General features: G+C 37.9%; 2 protein-coding genes across 2 annotated transcripts in view; both read right to left on the bottom strand.

Moving 5' to 3' along the window:
* LOC111861585 (protein SDA1 homolog) overlaps positions 1 to 561 on the bottom strand; it is a 32677-nt gene extending 32116 nt beyond the window's left edge. The window contains exon 1 of the mRNA XM_023846268.2: positions 342 to 561. Coding sequence (XP_023702036.1) covers positions 342 to 428 — 87 coding nt within the window. The 5' untranslated portion in view covers positions 429 to 561. The remainder of the gene's footprint in view (positions 1 to 341) is intronic.
* A 2527-nt stretch (positions 562 to 3088) lies between these two features.
* The window catches only part of LOC111861574 (pyrimidodiazepine synthase), a 13224-nt gene continuing 1038 nt past the window's right edge, over positions 3089 to 15274 (bottom strand). The window contains exons 2-6 of the mRNA XM_023846244.2: positions 12290 to 12395; positions 9612 to 9834; positions 8050 to 8167; positions 5577 to 5692; positions 3089 to 4284 (exon numbers count right to left, since the gene is read on the bottom strand). Coding sequence (XP_023702012.1) covers positions 4156 to 4284; positions 5577 to 5692; positions 8050 to 8167; positions 9612 to 9834; positions 12290 to 12395 — 692 coding nt within the window. The 3' untranslated portion in view covers positions 3089 to 4155. The remainder of the gene's footprint in view (positions 4285 to 5576; positions 5693 to 8049; positions 8168 to 9611; positions 9835 to 12289; positions 12396 to 15274) is intronic.

Genomic DNA, 15274 nt, shown 5'->3' with positions numbered 1-15274 from the left:
CAGTTAACATGCTAGGGAGCTGGAGCAGGCTAAAAATTTTATGTTAATGTTAAAACTTGAGCTTAACTTCACATATGGCTGTAAAAGATCACGGTACAGTGAAGTTGTTGTGAATGCCAAATATAAGGTTTGAATAGCGGAAGTATGAAACTGGAATTTCTACCTGACGACCTCAAAGTGCAGGGCAAAGGAAAATGCAAATTCCCCATTCAATATTATATATGTTCTGTGGCACGCACGCGCACGCATAAATGCGATTAAAAAACATGCATAACATCAAGTTGTGTAATATAACTCAAGTTTTATACTAATACTGTTTAGGTGTCAAGCATCGCACTCACTTCGTCTTTGTATGAAGCAGGATCTCGCTTAATCAGATTCTGAAGCTGAGGCAAGTTATCTGGAAGTTGGTTGTTGTGACGAGCCATTATTAATATATGATTATAATAATTATTTTACACTATTGTCTATACAATGGAAAACCACATGCAGAGTTCAATGTTCACGTGTTACAAGAGGACCGTACCTAACCTCAAATATGGCAAGAAACAAGTTTCTGCACATTGATTATACATACGTCATACACTAACCACACGCGAATTTACTGCTGCAACCACCAAATTGTTTTGTATTTATGTGTAAGAGGTCTCTGTTTCCGAAGTCTGATTTCGAGTGATAAAAGTTGTCCACGTGTTTAATTAAGCACCATGCCATGAAGACGTATGGGGAAGTGGAGGTATACCTCCATGACCCTTGACCTCGGCACTAGATGGAGGTGAGTGGTTAGCTTCACACCCCGGCCGCTTTACCCCCAAGGGAAAGAGCTCAGGTGTGTATTAGATAGTGGCTGGTTTGGCCCCAGAGTAAATATGGATGCTGTGAGAAAGACAACAATTACTTGCCCCTGCCAAGGATTAAATCCTGGGCGTTAAGCTTGTAGCCTATTTCTATACCAACTAGTTTCTTTATTTGCTATTTACTTGATGACACTGTCAGCAATTTTGTCTATACACAAGTATATGTGCTTTGGCAAAGAACAGGGCAGGCAACATCTCCTCATAGATTTTGGGGAAAATCACGATTGTAGCAAAGAAGGAGATGTACCAAATACTAATATTAAAAATTTAAAGGTTAAAAAAGCATATTCTTCTATGATATTCTGATCAGTAAAATGGCCTTAAACAACTTGTCTGTTTGCCACCCCTTAAAAAGTCTTAGAGTTGCCTTTGATTATATATCATCAAATAACTGGATAATAGCAAATAATTTGGAAAGGATGTGAAAGAAAGCAATCATGGTCTAATTTAAGGACATGTACCAGTGTGTTCTTTGACAGACTGAGGATAAGTACCTTGAAATAGACCTCTAATCAACCATTTATGATCACCTTTCCATTTCTTGTCACTTTGTATCCTCTGCAGTGGAGTGTAGTGAAACTGCATAAAGATCACTCTCTAGACATTTGCAAAGTGACAATGAAGGGTCTGATAAATTTTACAAGCCTTTTAGAGAAGCTATGGGCTGGATGACAGAAGTTTGATTCACAGCAGAAGCAGAAATTTTTCTCTTCTCCATCACATCCAGACTGACTTTGTCACCCACTCAGATCCTATCTAGCAGATACCTACGGCTCCTTTCTCAGGGTGTGAATCTTTCCATTCACGTCCAACTAATGCCAAAGTTGAAGGTCTCATGGTTTCCCTCATTCCCTCCAGGAACTGTTTTGACAGATAGGCCACAACTGCATCAGCCCATATTCTTCTTGCTTCATCATCCACAGTGTAAACGAAATATAAATGTATGAATTAAATTAATTTAAATCTTTTAAAGCATTAGACATAAAACATGTGACCAGTTAATTAATCTACAAAATTATTTTATTTAAATTTTATATTGAATATTAATTTTCCAAATGCACCAGGAATGAGTTTTGATGTTTTCAATTCATGGATCATTAGTATCTTTTTAAACTCCTAGACAGTTCATTACAAAAGTGAATACTAACATTCTCAACATTGAATTTTACCAGATGTTATGCAGTAATAGGAAATCATGCATCTGATAGAAAGATCTGTTCATTGCTGAACACGTAAGGCAGCAGATGTAATTTGCCTGTGAATTAATCTTAAAAGCCCCAAAACACAGTTCACTAATTCACCAGATGTCCTGCATTTTGTCTGTTACTATGGGAATTTGGAATGTTTTATCAGACATTTAATTACTAATTATATAACTAATTTGTTTGAGGAAAAATATTTGGTTAAATACTTCCATGAATATGTTGATTTTGAAGTCTGTATTTATTTGCCAATGATCTGTTGATTCAGTATAACCAAATTCATGTGTAGATTATTTAATGACAATTGACTGGAACAAGCAAGAGACCACAGCCTATTCTGCTTTGTCCATGATACTTATGGTGTGAACATGAACACATGCCAAGCAGATAGTGATAAAATGTTCATCTCTTATTTATTAGTGGCTGTACATGTTCCTCTGAAGTACAAACCATGTGATGTCTCTGATTCCTCCAGCATAAAAACAGTTGGTCAGTGAATCTACAGAAGTACATGATCAGTGATAAATTTTAAGTGTCTTAATATCCTTAGGATATAACTGATGGTAAGTTCCGCATGTTTTATGAGCACCTTTATTTGATGGTGATGCTCCAGACTTTTATTTGAGACATTTCTGATTAAGGCAATTCTGACTGAGGTTTTTCATGGGTTTCCTCAGTTTGCCAAGAAGAACACATAGCCTTCAAGAAGGCCACAGCTGTCTCCTTCCAAATTCTTAAGTACATGCCAGGCACAATCATATTTTCATCTCATCCACTGTTGTATAATGTATTAAGTGCAAGAGGAATGTGAGAACTCTTCCTTTAGGGTAAATATGACCAGCAAGTGAAATTATTCACACACTTCCATCTAGAGCTGAAATTAAAAACATGTTTGTGAGACTTTATTTCCATGGCACTGTCATACCATGATTCCATATTATCGTTTGTTTTATCCAAGCATGAGTAACAAATGTGACCATGGAGAAAATATTGAAAATGCAAGAAACTAAGATAGACAGGAATCAAAGGTGATTTCTTTCATTATATTATCTTCAAGAACATTACACTTGTGTTCACAGGGTGTTACCACAGAATATCATAAGAATTTTTATTGTTTCCTTACATTTCTCCACTATACAATATGCCTTCAAATATGGTTAAGAATATTATAAACTCAGTTTCACAAAATTTACAATCTTTCATTCTGTTATACATATGTCAAAAATTAGAGTTTGGATGTTCTCTATGAGTTTAAAAATGAATAAACACTAGAAATTACAGAATTAGTTTCATTCAAATTTGGTATCATATTCAGGAGATGTGGACTAGATCATTACATTCTTACTGTTACAGATATTTTTGAGGGCAGTAAGAACTCTTTAAGATATAACAAATATTACTCACTTCTACAACTTTCATTCAGCCTTCATTGAGTCATCTCACTTTTAAATATATTTTACACCTTCATGCAAAGAGTATTAATAGACCATTAAAGAGAAAGATTAAATTCACCCAACAAATTTTAAGGTTTACCCCTTGCACATTTCATTCAAAATTGACAAAACCTCTGGGAGATTATAAATGTGGACACATAGGCAGACCCCAACATCTGAACTGCATGTTGGTCCAAGCGATGATACAATAAACAGAAAAGTATTATGAAGATCTGAAGTTATAATTTAAGGTATAAAATCAGTCAAATTGAAAACAAAATTTGTTCTTGTTTCTGAAAGATATGGTTTAGTGTTTTCTGGCTTTAATTCCTTGTCTTCCACCTCCTCTTTCTCAACAGCATGATTTATCCAAACAAGACATTTTCCATGAACTGACAGATTCCACTCTGCTGTCAGTACTAATTTGTATACTAAAATGGGAAATTTTCAGTTTTCAAGTTCTCATGTTTGTTACCATTTATGGTATTAGAATCACACTGCCTAACAAATGTAAATTCAGCAGACAGTTCTTTTGTTTGTATCATTTTATGTGAAAACATTTCCAGTTTCATCACAGCCATCATATAAAGTCACTTCATGGTCCTCTGTTTTCTTTCTTTGATCTTATGATTTTCAGAGTTGAAGGGAACAAGATGGCTGGGATTATTTAACTAATATATCATAGTTGGCATTGCCAGCTTTAAAACTGTTAACAAACTGGGCATGGAATTCTGGTTCAATGTAGGTGACTTTTACTGCTTCATCTTCCTTCATTGCTTTTTTCCACTCACTCTGAAAAACAAAGTAACAGATTTTGAAAACCAGCCTGCTCATAAAATGATTCTTCTTCTATTTCACAATGCCTCTCAACAACATACATTATATTTTACAGTGTCAAATGGTAAGACAGTTCTGAATGATAACCTGGAAAACAATGTGCCAGGTCAAAATCATGGTATAATGTATGATTCTATTATAGTGTTGGTTTGGGCATTCAATGAGACATTAATAACATAGTTTTGTATTCCTAACACATTCTTAAATATAGTGTACAAGGTTTGTCCGGAAAGTAATGAAATTAAGTTCGTAAAAAAAAATGTATTCAAGATATCGTTACAAACTTTTAATATTCTTCAAAGTCCTCCCCTTGGGCATCCACACACTTTTGCCAGCGACTTTTCCATGCACGATACACATCCTGGAAGGCATCGACAGGAACATCGTTTAGAGCCTTTGTCACGGCGGTTTGGATCACTTCAGTGGTTCCAAAACGGGTTCCTTTCAGGGTGGTCTTGTTCCTCGGGAACAAAAAGAATTCTGCGATCACTCACGATTGTCACTCGGTTGTTCTTTGGTTGTCAGTCAACAATTTGGGGACCAACCTGGCACACTTTCCGCATGTGCAAATTGTCGGTAACGATGTCATGCACAGTGCTTTTTGGAATATTGAGAGTCTCTGCTATCATCCGAACACTCATTCGATGATCGGTATTTAAAAGATCACAAACACGAGACACAATTTTGTCACTTTTGCTGGTTGACGGCCGTCCAGAGCGGGGGTCATCCTCCACCTCTTCCCGGCCATTTTTAAACAACTTCAACCACCTAGAGATTTGAGAATAGGAGAGAGCAGAGTCCCCGTAGGCTTCCTGAATCATTTGGTGTGTGTTGGCAAGGTTTCTGTTCAGTTTAGCACAGAACTTGATTGCGTAACGTTGTTCCATAGTTTTCTCCAATTCAATTCAATTTATTTCAAATTCAAAAATTCCATTGCGCGTCATGACACAGGCACTAACAAGAGGTTCATGGAAACAGCGATCCTGACGCTCCCAGAGCTCAGAGCAGACTGAGCTTGGAAGCGTTGTGAAGCTAAGAGCCCCCCCCCCCCTTCCAAACCAGTCCGAACACGCTGCGACCAGAAGGAGCGGCGGGAAAAACAAATTGCATTACTTTCCAGACAAACTCTGTATATTCACCCAGTGACACAAATAAAAAATAAATGTGGTACAACATAATAAGACTAAAACTTTTGTTAATTTTTAGGTCACTTTGATGTATTTCATGAGATATAAAAAGTAATTTACCAGTTTCTTGTACCGGTCTTTTGGAATTACAAATTTCTCCGGTGCAACAATTTTGTAAGAATCAATTCTCTCAATCCATGGCCATATCATGTAATCCAACATTCCTGGCACATCACCTGAAATTGTAAACAGAATACGACAGTTGTGACACAAATATTTAAACCGATGAGGAGCAACCTCTAACTTAACGCTGTGTCCCACCACCACCCATCCAACAAGAAAGCTGTACTTTCCACATTGGTGCATAGGACTAGAGCTCTATGCGATCAAGAAAGCCTACATGTGGAGTTGGTGTTCCTGAGGCATGTTTTCAGGCAGAATGCTTACAATGACTGGCAGATCCACAGAGCCCTCAACAGTTGTCCAAACATCAGTCAGCCTGATAATAAACCAGACTCGACTGCCTTCCCTCCCTGTGTTGGGACCACATGCAACTGAATCAGCGGAGTTCTGTCCCAGCACATCATCAATTCAGTGAGCCTGCCTCCCAAGAAATTATCTAGTTTCCTCAGGCTGGTCAAAGATAAGCTGGAACTAAGGACACCGGATGGATCCAGAATCCCCTGTGAGTGCGGCAAGGTCTACATTGGGCATATAGTCTGTTCTGTGGACATAAGGTTGAAGGAGCATTAGCGGCACATCCGTCTTGAACATCCAGACAAGTCAGCCGTGACTGAACACAGCATCGACTTGGGACACCGCATTCAGCTTCACAATACCTCCATCCTCGCCACTAAGACCCAATACATGCATCGCATCATTATGGAGGCCATTGAGATTGAGCTCCATCCCAACAATATGAACACAGAAGGGGGGTTTTGTCTTAGCAAGTCATGGAAGCATCTGATATGCTCCCTCAAGAAACCTCCAGAACATGATGCCAGATCCACAAGGCTATGCAGGTCGCTGCATGGCTGGCAGCTTAGCCCTGAGGCTATTTCATCAATGCTTTCCCAGTAACCTTTCCTTTCCCTTCCTCTTACACAATCCTATACCTGCTCTGGCCTGCTACCTGGTGGCCCATCACCACAGACCCTTCCCCTCTCCGTCTACTGATTTCTGATCTGGCCCCTCTCCCTTCCTTTCCTGTTCTTATATAGCTGGGTGTTTTTGACTGGCACTCACTCTGCAGCCACCTGCTAACTCTGGTTCCTTGCTCGCAGATTTCTTATACCCTGAAGATGGAGGCGATATGTTCCTCCGAAACATCAGTTAACATAATATCTATACGGTGCCACATCCCAGAAGACGGCACTCTCCTTAGTCACCACCGTGAAAACCACAAATCTTACAGACTGAATCACTTTCCCTATACTTGTACACTGGTGACATTTCATAGTGGAATGGAACATGAAGGATATGTCAATTAACTACCTGAAACATAGTACAGGGTGGGGTGCAGAAACTTCCTTTGTGTGAAGACGCATTGTGAAGGGAAGGGAGGTCACAGAAAAGTGGGGATAGGCTCGGCAAACGCAGCAGTCGCGGAAGTTTCTAATACCCCTGTGTAGGAAACATGAGGTGGACGAGTGAGTAGCATGCGTTTGCTGTCGAAGCCTATTTTTCGAACAACCATTCCTACGTGGCAGTGCAGTGTGCGTTCCGTACTCACTTCGGAATTAAGCCCACAGGTCTGGTTCCAAACCGGAAATCGATTGTTTTGTGGGTAGAGAACTTTAGGACAACCGGGAGTGTGGTGAAAAAATCATCAGGACGATAATAGACCGTTATGATGGCAGAAAATGTGGAGGCAGTTCGACAGTCGATTTTGAGATCTTTTTCGAACCAGCTCTTGAAGAAATGCATCTAGGAAATGTCTCATTCCAACAGGATGGTGCCACACAGCCCAAGCTTCGATGACAGTTTTGAGGGCAAAGTTTCCCAGATGGCTCATCTCGCTTCAAGGTGACATCCCATGGGCAATGCACTCACCTGATCTAACGCCCTGTGATTTTTTTATGGGGATACCTCAAGGCAGAGGTTTTTAAACATCGCCCCACAAACCTGCATCAGCTGAAGAATGTTATTCAGCAGGAAGTAGCCCAAATTCTGGTGCACATGTTGGAACGTGCAGAGGGGAACTTCAGAAAACGGTTGCATCAGTGCATAGACAACAGTGGCCACCACCTTCAAGATATTTTGTTTAAAACTACATGATTTAAAACTTTAAAGTATGTTTTTTCATTAGCTGAACATAAATTTTGTCTGTCGGCAATAATTTTTCTTTTATTCGCCTTCAAAAAAAGGAAGTTTCTGCGCCCCACCCTGTATATCATAAGAACTTGATAAGTACTCAGTTGTTAATGAAGTCCCCAGTTATCACAAGAATTGAATGTTCATCACTATTACCATAAAATCCCAACTTTCCATGGCTATTCAGCTATAAGTTATTTATACATGGAATTTTGATGTGTATGTCTCCATTCCTATCAGTCCTTAGTATTTTTTTACATTCATCCACTGACATCCTTACCTCCAAAGAATTGTGTGGCTCTCAATGTTAGCTCCTTCTCAAATAAATCCAGGCCTGTCAAAATGGGATCAAAGGAATCGTCTCCATCACGTAAATATGTATATATGCTTGTACTGATCTATATAATAAAACAAAATCATGTTATTATATCAAGACTGTACAATTTTGTGTTAGCATAAGATCTTGAAAATATTTCAGAATGGTTCTGAATTACTACCATCAATCTCATTTGTTTAACTAAACAATAACACTAGACAGAATTTCTAAACAGAATGTATGAAATCTGATTTCTTTTAATTACTCCCATCTGAATATTATTACAGTTATAGTTATAACTGTCAATCGCTTTTAATGATAACTAAAAGTAAATGTGCTGTGGCATTATATTCTTACGTCTAACTTTACAAACTTACATTGAATTTGCATAATTTTAAAAGATCTGCAGTAAAGAATCAAGTTTCCATATTTAATAGCACTACTGAAGCTCCTCATGTGGCCATCATGTCTGCTCTTACTGTTAGAAAATCAAAATGGTACAGTGGCCTGAAATGGAATGATGTTCAAACCAAGGGTCCTCTAAACCAATTAGTTGATTCCAACTTTGTATGGGGAAAACACAAGTCACATCCTAACAATATGGGTGCAGACTAGTGAAAGAAGTAAATAAACGTAACAGAATTGAAGAAATAGTTTTATTGTGGTGTAAAAAATGAGACACTGTGATAATGAAGAATAAATTTACTTTACATCAGTAGATGGTCTAATGTGAGTCATGTTTTGTTCATCACTGACCCCTTTCAGAATTTTTAGATAACATTTTTTAAAAATTATGTAAGGTCTACAAGTAAAACATGTTAAATTTACAGTCTCGTGGCTACATGCAAACCATCTTCTCAGTTGCTCCAATATAAATTGCAGATAAACCCTAACTCTAGTGGCATAAAATAGAGTGAGTGTGTACTATAATTTATGCTCTGTTCACATCGCGTTTCAGAGGTGGATTATGAAATCGTTATCTTATCATCTTTTACATAACATAATGACACAGCTCTATTTCCTTTTATAAATTTTCACAACAAGCAAATATGGTTACATGATTAAATGAAACCATTTAAGTGATCTGAAAGTTAATATTGGCTAATTTGAATTTCATTTTTGACCCTGTTTATTTATAATGACCGTGTTTTATCATACTGGACCTAGCTAAACATATTTTTAAAACGTGTTTTTGCTACATTACAGACACAGAGAAGTAATTTGTACACCTACAGCTGGGTGTGAATCGTTGTCAAAGAGGATGGCATTGTGACTTTAACCATACTGATGTTATGTTCAACTGAAGTTAAACAAGCATTACCATATGGTGTGATATTCAGCTTTAGTTTACATCAAGAAATAATCTCCTTTCACTCTATCACTTGACTTCATTCAATGGGCTAGGAAACTATATTTTTGAGTGTTTTGTAATGTTTGATCTTAAAATCGCATTATTTTAGAAAACCTGAGAAAATAATGCATAGGGAAAGGGTCAATAGCATATTAATAACAACAATGATACCAACCTTACTAAAGTGTTCTACCAAGATTCTGTCCTTCGCTTTCTGCATAGGATCCTTAGGATGCAGTGGTCTTTGTGGATATTTCTCATCCAGGTAGTCGGCAATTATCAGACTCTCATAAATGGCGTCTTCTGATTCTGTTTCTATAGCTGGTACTTTTCCCAGTGGATTTCTTTGAAAATACCAATCTGGTTTGTCTGAGAGTTTGATGTTTACAATATCATGACTAAAAAGGAAAATATTAGAATCATTAGAACTTAATAAGGAAGGGGGCTTAGAAAGATGGCAATAAATTTGAGTTTGGTGCTGTTTAATGTCTTATTCTGTTAACATATTGTAGCATGTGGGCCTAATGCTGAGTAATGACTCTGTACATAATGCCCATTGCTAGGCAACAGATTCCTAACAGGCGCCAATGGACTAAATGGGAAGCGGTGTTCTCTACACAGTCCACTACAGCTGCGTGACACAACAAAAGAAGAACTGTTTTCTGTGTGGTCTGTGCTGAGGTGTTATAAGCAGGACAAGTCTCAAGTTTCATTAGTTGGAAGACAGTCACTGGCCAATAAGGGTGTGAACATAGAAGCTGAGGAAGCTACAATGTTGGAAGCTGTTACCAGGTGACAACTGGCGAAGATACAGCAGACTGAGAAGACTTAGTGTGCGCTGTAGTGAATTGTAGAGTGTGTGAATTAGCAGCAGGACTATAGTTGCTTGTAGTTATGTTCTGCAAGAGTTCAATAAATCCAGTTACCAATCCAAACCGCATCTATTGTCTCTCAACAATATATACTGTTTCAAGAACTGGAACTACTTTTCTTTTTATGTGAGTTGTTTTCATACCATCAATTTATGGGTCTTGTAATCCAAAAGACAGTACTAGTATCACACAAATGCCCAAAAGTCCTGAAAATATGATTTTGTTAATGTAAAACAGAACACAACCCACTAAATCAACAGTAAACTGGAAATATTAGTGCAGGAATCCTCTTTGTCACAGGATATCTGATTTCCACAGAAAGCTATTCCTTGTTACAAGAAATAAAAGTACAACTTACAAAGGAATAACGTACAAGAGATAGTACAGTTTGGCGGTGTCTTGTAATAAGAAGCAATGAGATTCATGCATATTTAGCCTGTAACATCACTGCTATTCAGCAACTTATGGGCACTGCATAAAAGTCAGGAAAGAGTACATCTGTAACTGATTCTACACACTGCATTAATAAATCAGTTTTATTCCCAGAAGACAATGATGTCAGTTCTTAACATTCTTGAGGACAAATTTAAATAAGTGCAGACCCCATTCTACAGAAGCCTTCTAGTTTCTAGTCACATATAATATATCTCTGTTTATTTCGTAGTATAGCCTACTATCAAGGTAAGTAATGCCTTCAGGCATACACAAACACCATAAATGCTCAAAACTGCTGAATTTGCTTCAAATTAGCAAGAGACATACACAGATAGATTTTACTTAAATCCAGGATGTTGAAATTTGTGGTAAGTTGAAATATTAATACAGAAACCCTATTTGTTCTACACTGTCTCATTAAAGAGTTAAATATATATGACAATTGATATAAGAGCAGGCCAGTTTCCATAAGCTGTTACAGCAAGGTTCCCACAGCAGTGTAGAAGGTGCCAAGCTTTCCAAAATAGCTTATGGAGACTAGTCTACTCTCAAATCAGGTAACCTATGTATCAAAATTGGAGTATGTGTTTCTTTTAAATCCATTCTTTGCTATTTTGCATGTATTATTTAATCTTGTGTTAATTTGTTGGATGTGTGTGTATGTATGTGTGTTCATTGTTGATTGCAGAAAATATTATACTTTTAGACTGTGGCCTTATGGGTTGACACGTGTCATCTTCCAGGTGGATACCGTAGTTTCAGAGGATCACTGCTTCCATTTTCGGGGTTGAAAAATCTAACCAGCAGAACATTATCTGAATAACCAGTGGTGTGAAAACCTCAAAACATAGAGTGAGATATTACATTTTATGCAGACATGAATTTTCTTCCTGAACCTTACTAAATATAGATGACAAAGGAAAACGTTTCAAATGAAAGTTGTTATAAGGTCGATATTTTGTGTTATGTACCATTTTTTTTTCTTGGTGCATTGAGCCATTTTCGAGATAAAATGGTAAGACTAAATTTGAGCATCATGTAAACTATAGATTATACTGGATGGAAACAGAAAAACAGATGAACAATAGTAAAGTTTATGAAAACTGGTTGATCAAGACAAACAGTAAGATTAAATCTGAGTGTCATATAAAGCAGAAGTTATACTGGACAGTAGCAGAAAAATATTGTGACGTGGATGGTGCAACAGGAAGTAGGGGTCACGTGGGTCATGTGAATTCTGCGGTCTCGCAAGTGACGTCACATATCCCACTCCTTCCATCACCGCAGGAGGTGACGGAGTGTTTACCGAGTGTTGCGTAGTGATGGAAGGAGTGGGGGTATGTGACATCACTTGCGAGACTGCAGAGTTCACGTGACCCCTACCTCCTGTTGCACCATCCACGCCACACTATATTCCAAATACTAAATTTGATCAATATTGGTTGATCAACTATGCAGATGAAACATGCAGACAAATGACATGTTTAAATTTATGGAAAGAATTCATGAAAGGTGCATAGGCCTAATGTCGTGTTTTGTTACTTACGGTATCTTTTTTGCGTCTAGCACCAAATGTACTCTTTGTGCGTAAGGGCAGAACCTCATGCTGTACAACCTCAGCTTTCCTTTTGGTAAGGGTGGATTTGTAGATCCTGTATAAAAAATCATACTTATCGTACAAGTCACTTAATTGATGTATGACTTCTCCAAATAATAATTTTATTCTTTTGTCATAACTAGTACAAACATCAACATTATTAATATTTTAATTCAATTCAGTTCTTGATTTATTTACATGATTACTCAACACCTCCATGAAGAAATGAAACAAACAAAAGATGAAACAATGCAACTTGTATAATTTCTACAATAACAGTTCAATTAGTGCAGTCATGCCAGTCACTCTGAAGCAAGAAAAATAAATATAGGCCTACACATGCATCCATCTTGAATACAATTAATATTTTAATAATTATCAAAATACAATTATGAAACCTGATTGAGAAAAACAGTTATAATTCAGAGAAATTCATTATTTATTTACATGTAGAGCTCAACAGCCAGTGACCAATTACAGAGTAAGCACAAATACATACTAAATAAGCTGTGACTGTGTGAACGGTGTGAACTGCGTTAAACTGACTCATAGGTAGCCAGTCAACCTCGGCATTAGGCCTATATAAAGTTGACAGGTCACAAGCTTCATTTCAAAGAAAGCCACTCTGAAAGAAAATTCCTCACTGAATATGAGCTCCGGAACTCAACTCTGAGTGACTAACTCCTGCAGATGGATATCAAGAAGATAATAGTAGCAATAATAACAATACTGTAATAATAAATGTGCAACAAATTTATAGCAAAATGGTATTCTTTACAGATTAGAGATTTTCATGGTGGTGACAATGAGGAACATGACATTCTGGGGTGTGAATTTGCTTTTGCTTGTGCACTTGGCTTACTCTTCAACCCTGAAGATTATTTGTATGGTATTAAAATAAGGAATTGATGAGATGAAGAGACACGCAGTCTGCATGGGGTACACGATAAGTGAATGTAGATTTTTTGGAAAATTTCCAAGTGAAAAGACCACTTTGTAGATGAGGAAATAATATTAAAATTGATTTTAGACAAATCATGAATGTGTAAACTGCATTAACCCCATTTAGGATAAGGTAAAATGGTTGGATTTTGTATGCAGTAATAAACTTTCAGACTCCATAACAGAGTTACTGCCAGTCGTTCAAGGAAGACCTTGTACTGCAGATATTTGAGAACTTCAACAGTTGAACTCGTTTTTGTTTCCATCCAACTGATGTGTATTGACTCTGGCTGAGTTATAGACCTATATAACTCATCTGGTTTAATCAGCAAGTATAGGACCTTCTGCCCTTGAGTGAATAGCATTTGCCTTGAATTCTGTTTTTGACAGATTCATTGTGGCACTTACCCAGTCATTCCAGGCGAAAGCTGGGAAAATATTGTGGCATGTAAACTTGTTGCTAGGCAATGACTACAAAATAAGCAACTACACAACAGATGTTGCTAAATAACGGCTCTGCAAACAATGGAGTAGCAATCATGTGGGAATCCCAACAGGCACGAACGCAACAGTGGCACAGAAACAGAGGAATGGTGTTCTCTGTGTGGTCTGTGTCAAGATGTAATAAAAAGGGTAAGTTAGTGAGGAGTGAGTCAAAAGACTCATTCTTCAAAGACGAGTCTCCATTTCGAAACACGTACATGGCTAGGAGAGAATAAAAATCTTGGTCATGAATCTCAAGAAGACTGAAGCTGGGAATGACTGTGCTGGTGAAGGATAGCAACAATTTAACTGACCGACTGAAAGAGTGAGTCAGTGAGTTAGAGGACTGCTGAGGTTCAGTCATTGTGAGCTGTTGCTGGCAGAAGCTGGGAACAGTTTGGACACTCAGAAGAAATGGCTACATAATGATCACATGGGGATCCCAGCAGACATAAAAGCAACAATGGCACAGCAACAGAGGAATGGCATTTTCTATGTGCTCTGTGATGAGATGTTATAAGCAGGACAAGTTAGTGGGTCAGTAGAGTGGAGTTAAGTCAGCAGAGAGAGTTAGCTGAGTTGAGGAGTGAAGAGTTGGTTGGTGAGTTAGTAAGAGTTACTTAGAGAACTTCTGAGGTTCAGTCATTGTGAGCTGTTGCTGGCAGAAGCTGGGAACAGTTTGGACACTCAGAAGAAATGGCTAAGTAATGATCACATGGAGATCCCAANTCCACGTTGCACTGCATGCTTCACATGCAGCACCCCCCCAATAGTAACATCATGAAACTTATTATACCATAACTACACAAGAATGACATGTCTTATATCATGTATAATGATCCATGGACACGAAATAAATGAATGAATGAATGAGTTAGTAAGAGTTAGTTAGAGAACTTCTGAGGTTCAGTCATTCTGAGCTGTTGCTCTTAGAAGCTGGTATCTGAGGCTGGAGACAGTTTGGCAACCCAGAGAAAGGGGAATGTCCATCCCTGGAATCTGCTACCAGAAGATGGATGAAGACACAGCAGATTGAGAAGACTTAAGCGCGTGCTTTGGTGAACTGTAAAGTGTGTGAATTAGTGAAATGGTTATAATTACTTGCAGTCATGGATCTGTAACAGTTCAATAAATCCAATTGCCAATCCAAACCCCATCTATAGTCACTCTTATCACGTGACGCCTGGTACATCACAACCACTTCCTCATCAGCCCCACTGTACACAGCCAACATCTCAACCCTACCTACAAGGGGCAGTTTTCCTTGAGAAGCTAATGGTAGGTCAGTTAGTCAAGAAATTTCCCATGTTTTATGTTTACAAAGGTTGCTGTGTTGAGAAGAAACTTCTAATTTCCTCATCCTAAGCTGGATGAATTCAAGTAGATGCTAAAGGGTTCTAGCGGTGTGTAACATTCAAAATTACTAGGTTTTTGGACTTTTTCCATTGTCCGGTGTTATAGAAAGTAGAAAACACAAGACATTTCGGGAAATTGGATCTGTTTCCGTCC

The sequence above is a fragment of the Cryptotermes secundus genome, unplaced genomic scaffold (genome assembly GCF_002891405.2).
Source record: "Cryptotermes secundus unplaced genomic scaffold, Csec_1.0 scaffold2113, whole genome shotgun sequence".
Taxonomy (NCBI): Eukaryota; Metazoa; Arthropoda; class Insecta; order Blattodea; family Kalotermitidae; genus Cryptotermes; species Cryptotermes secundus.
This window is presented reverse-complemented; position numbering and strand designations above follow the sequence as displayed.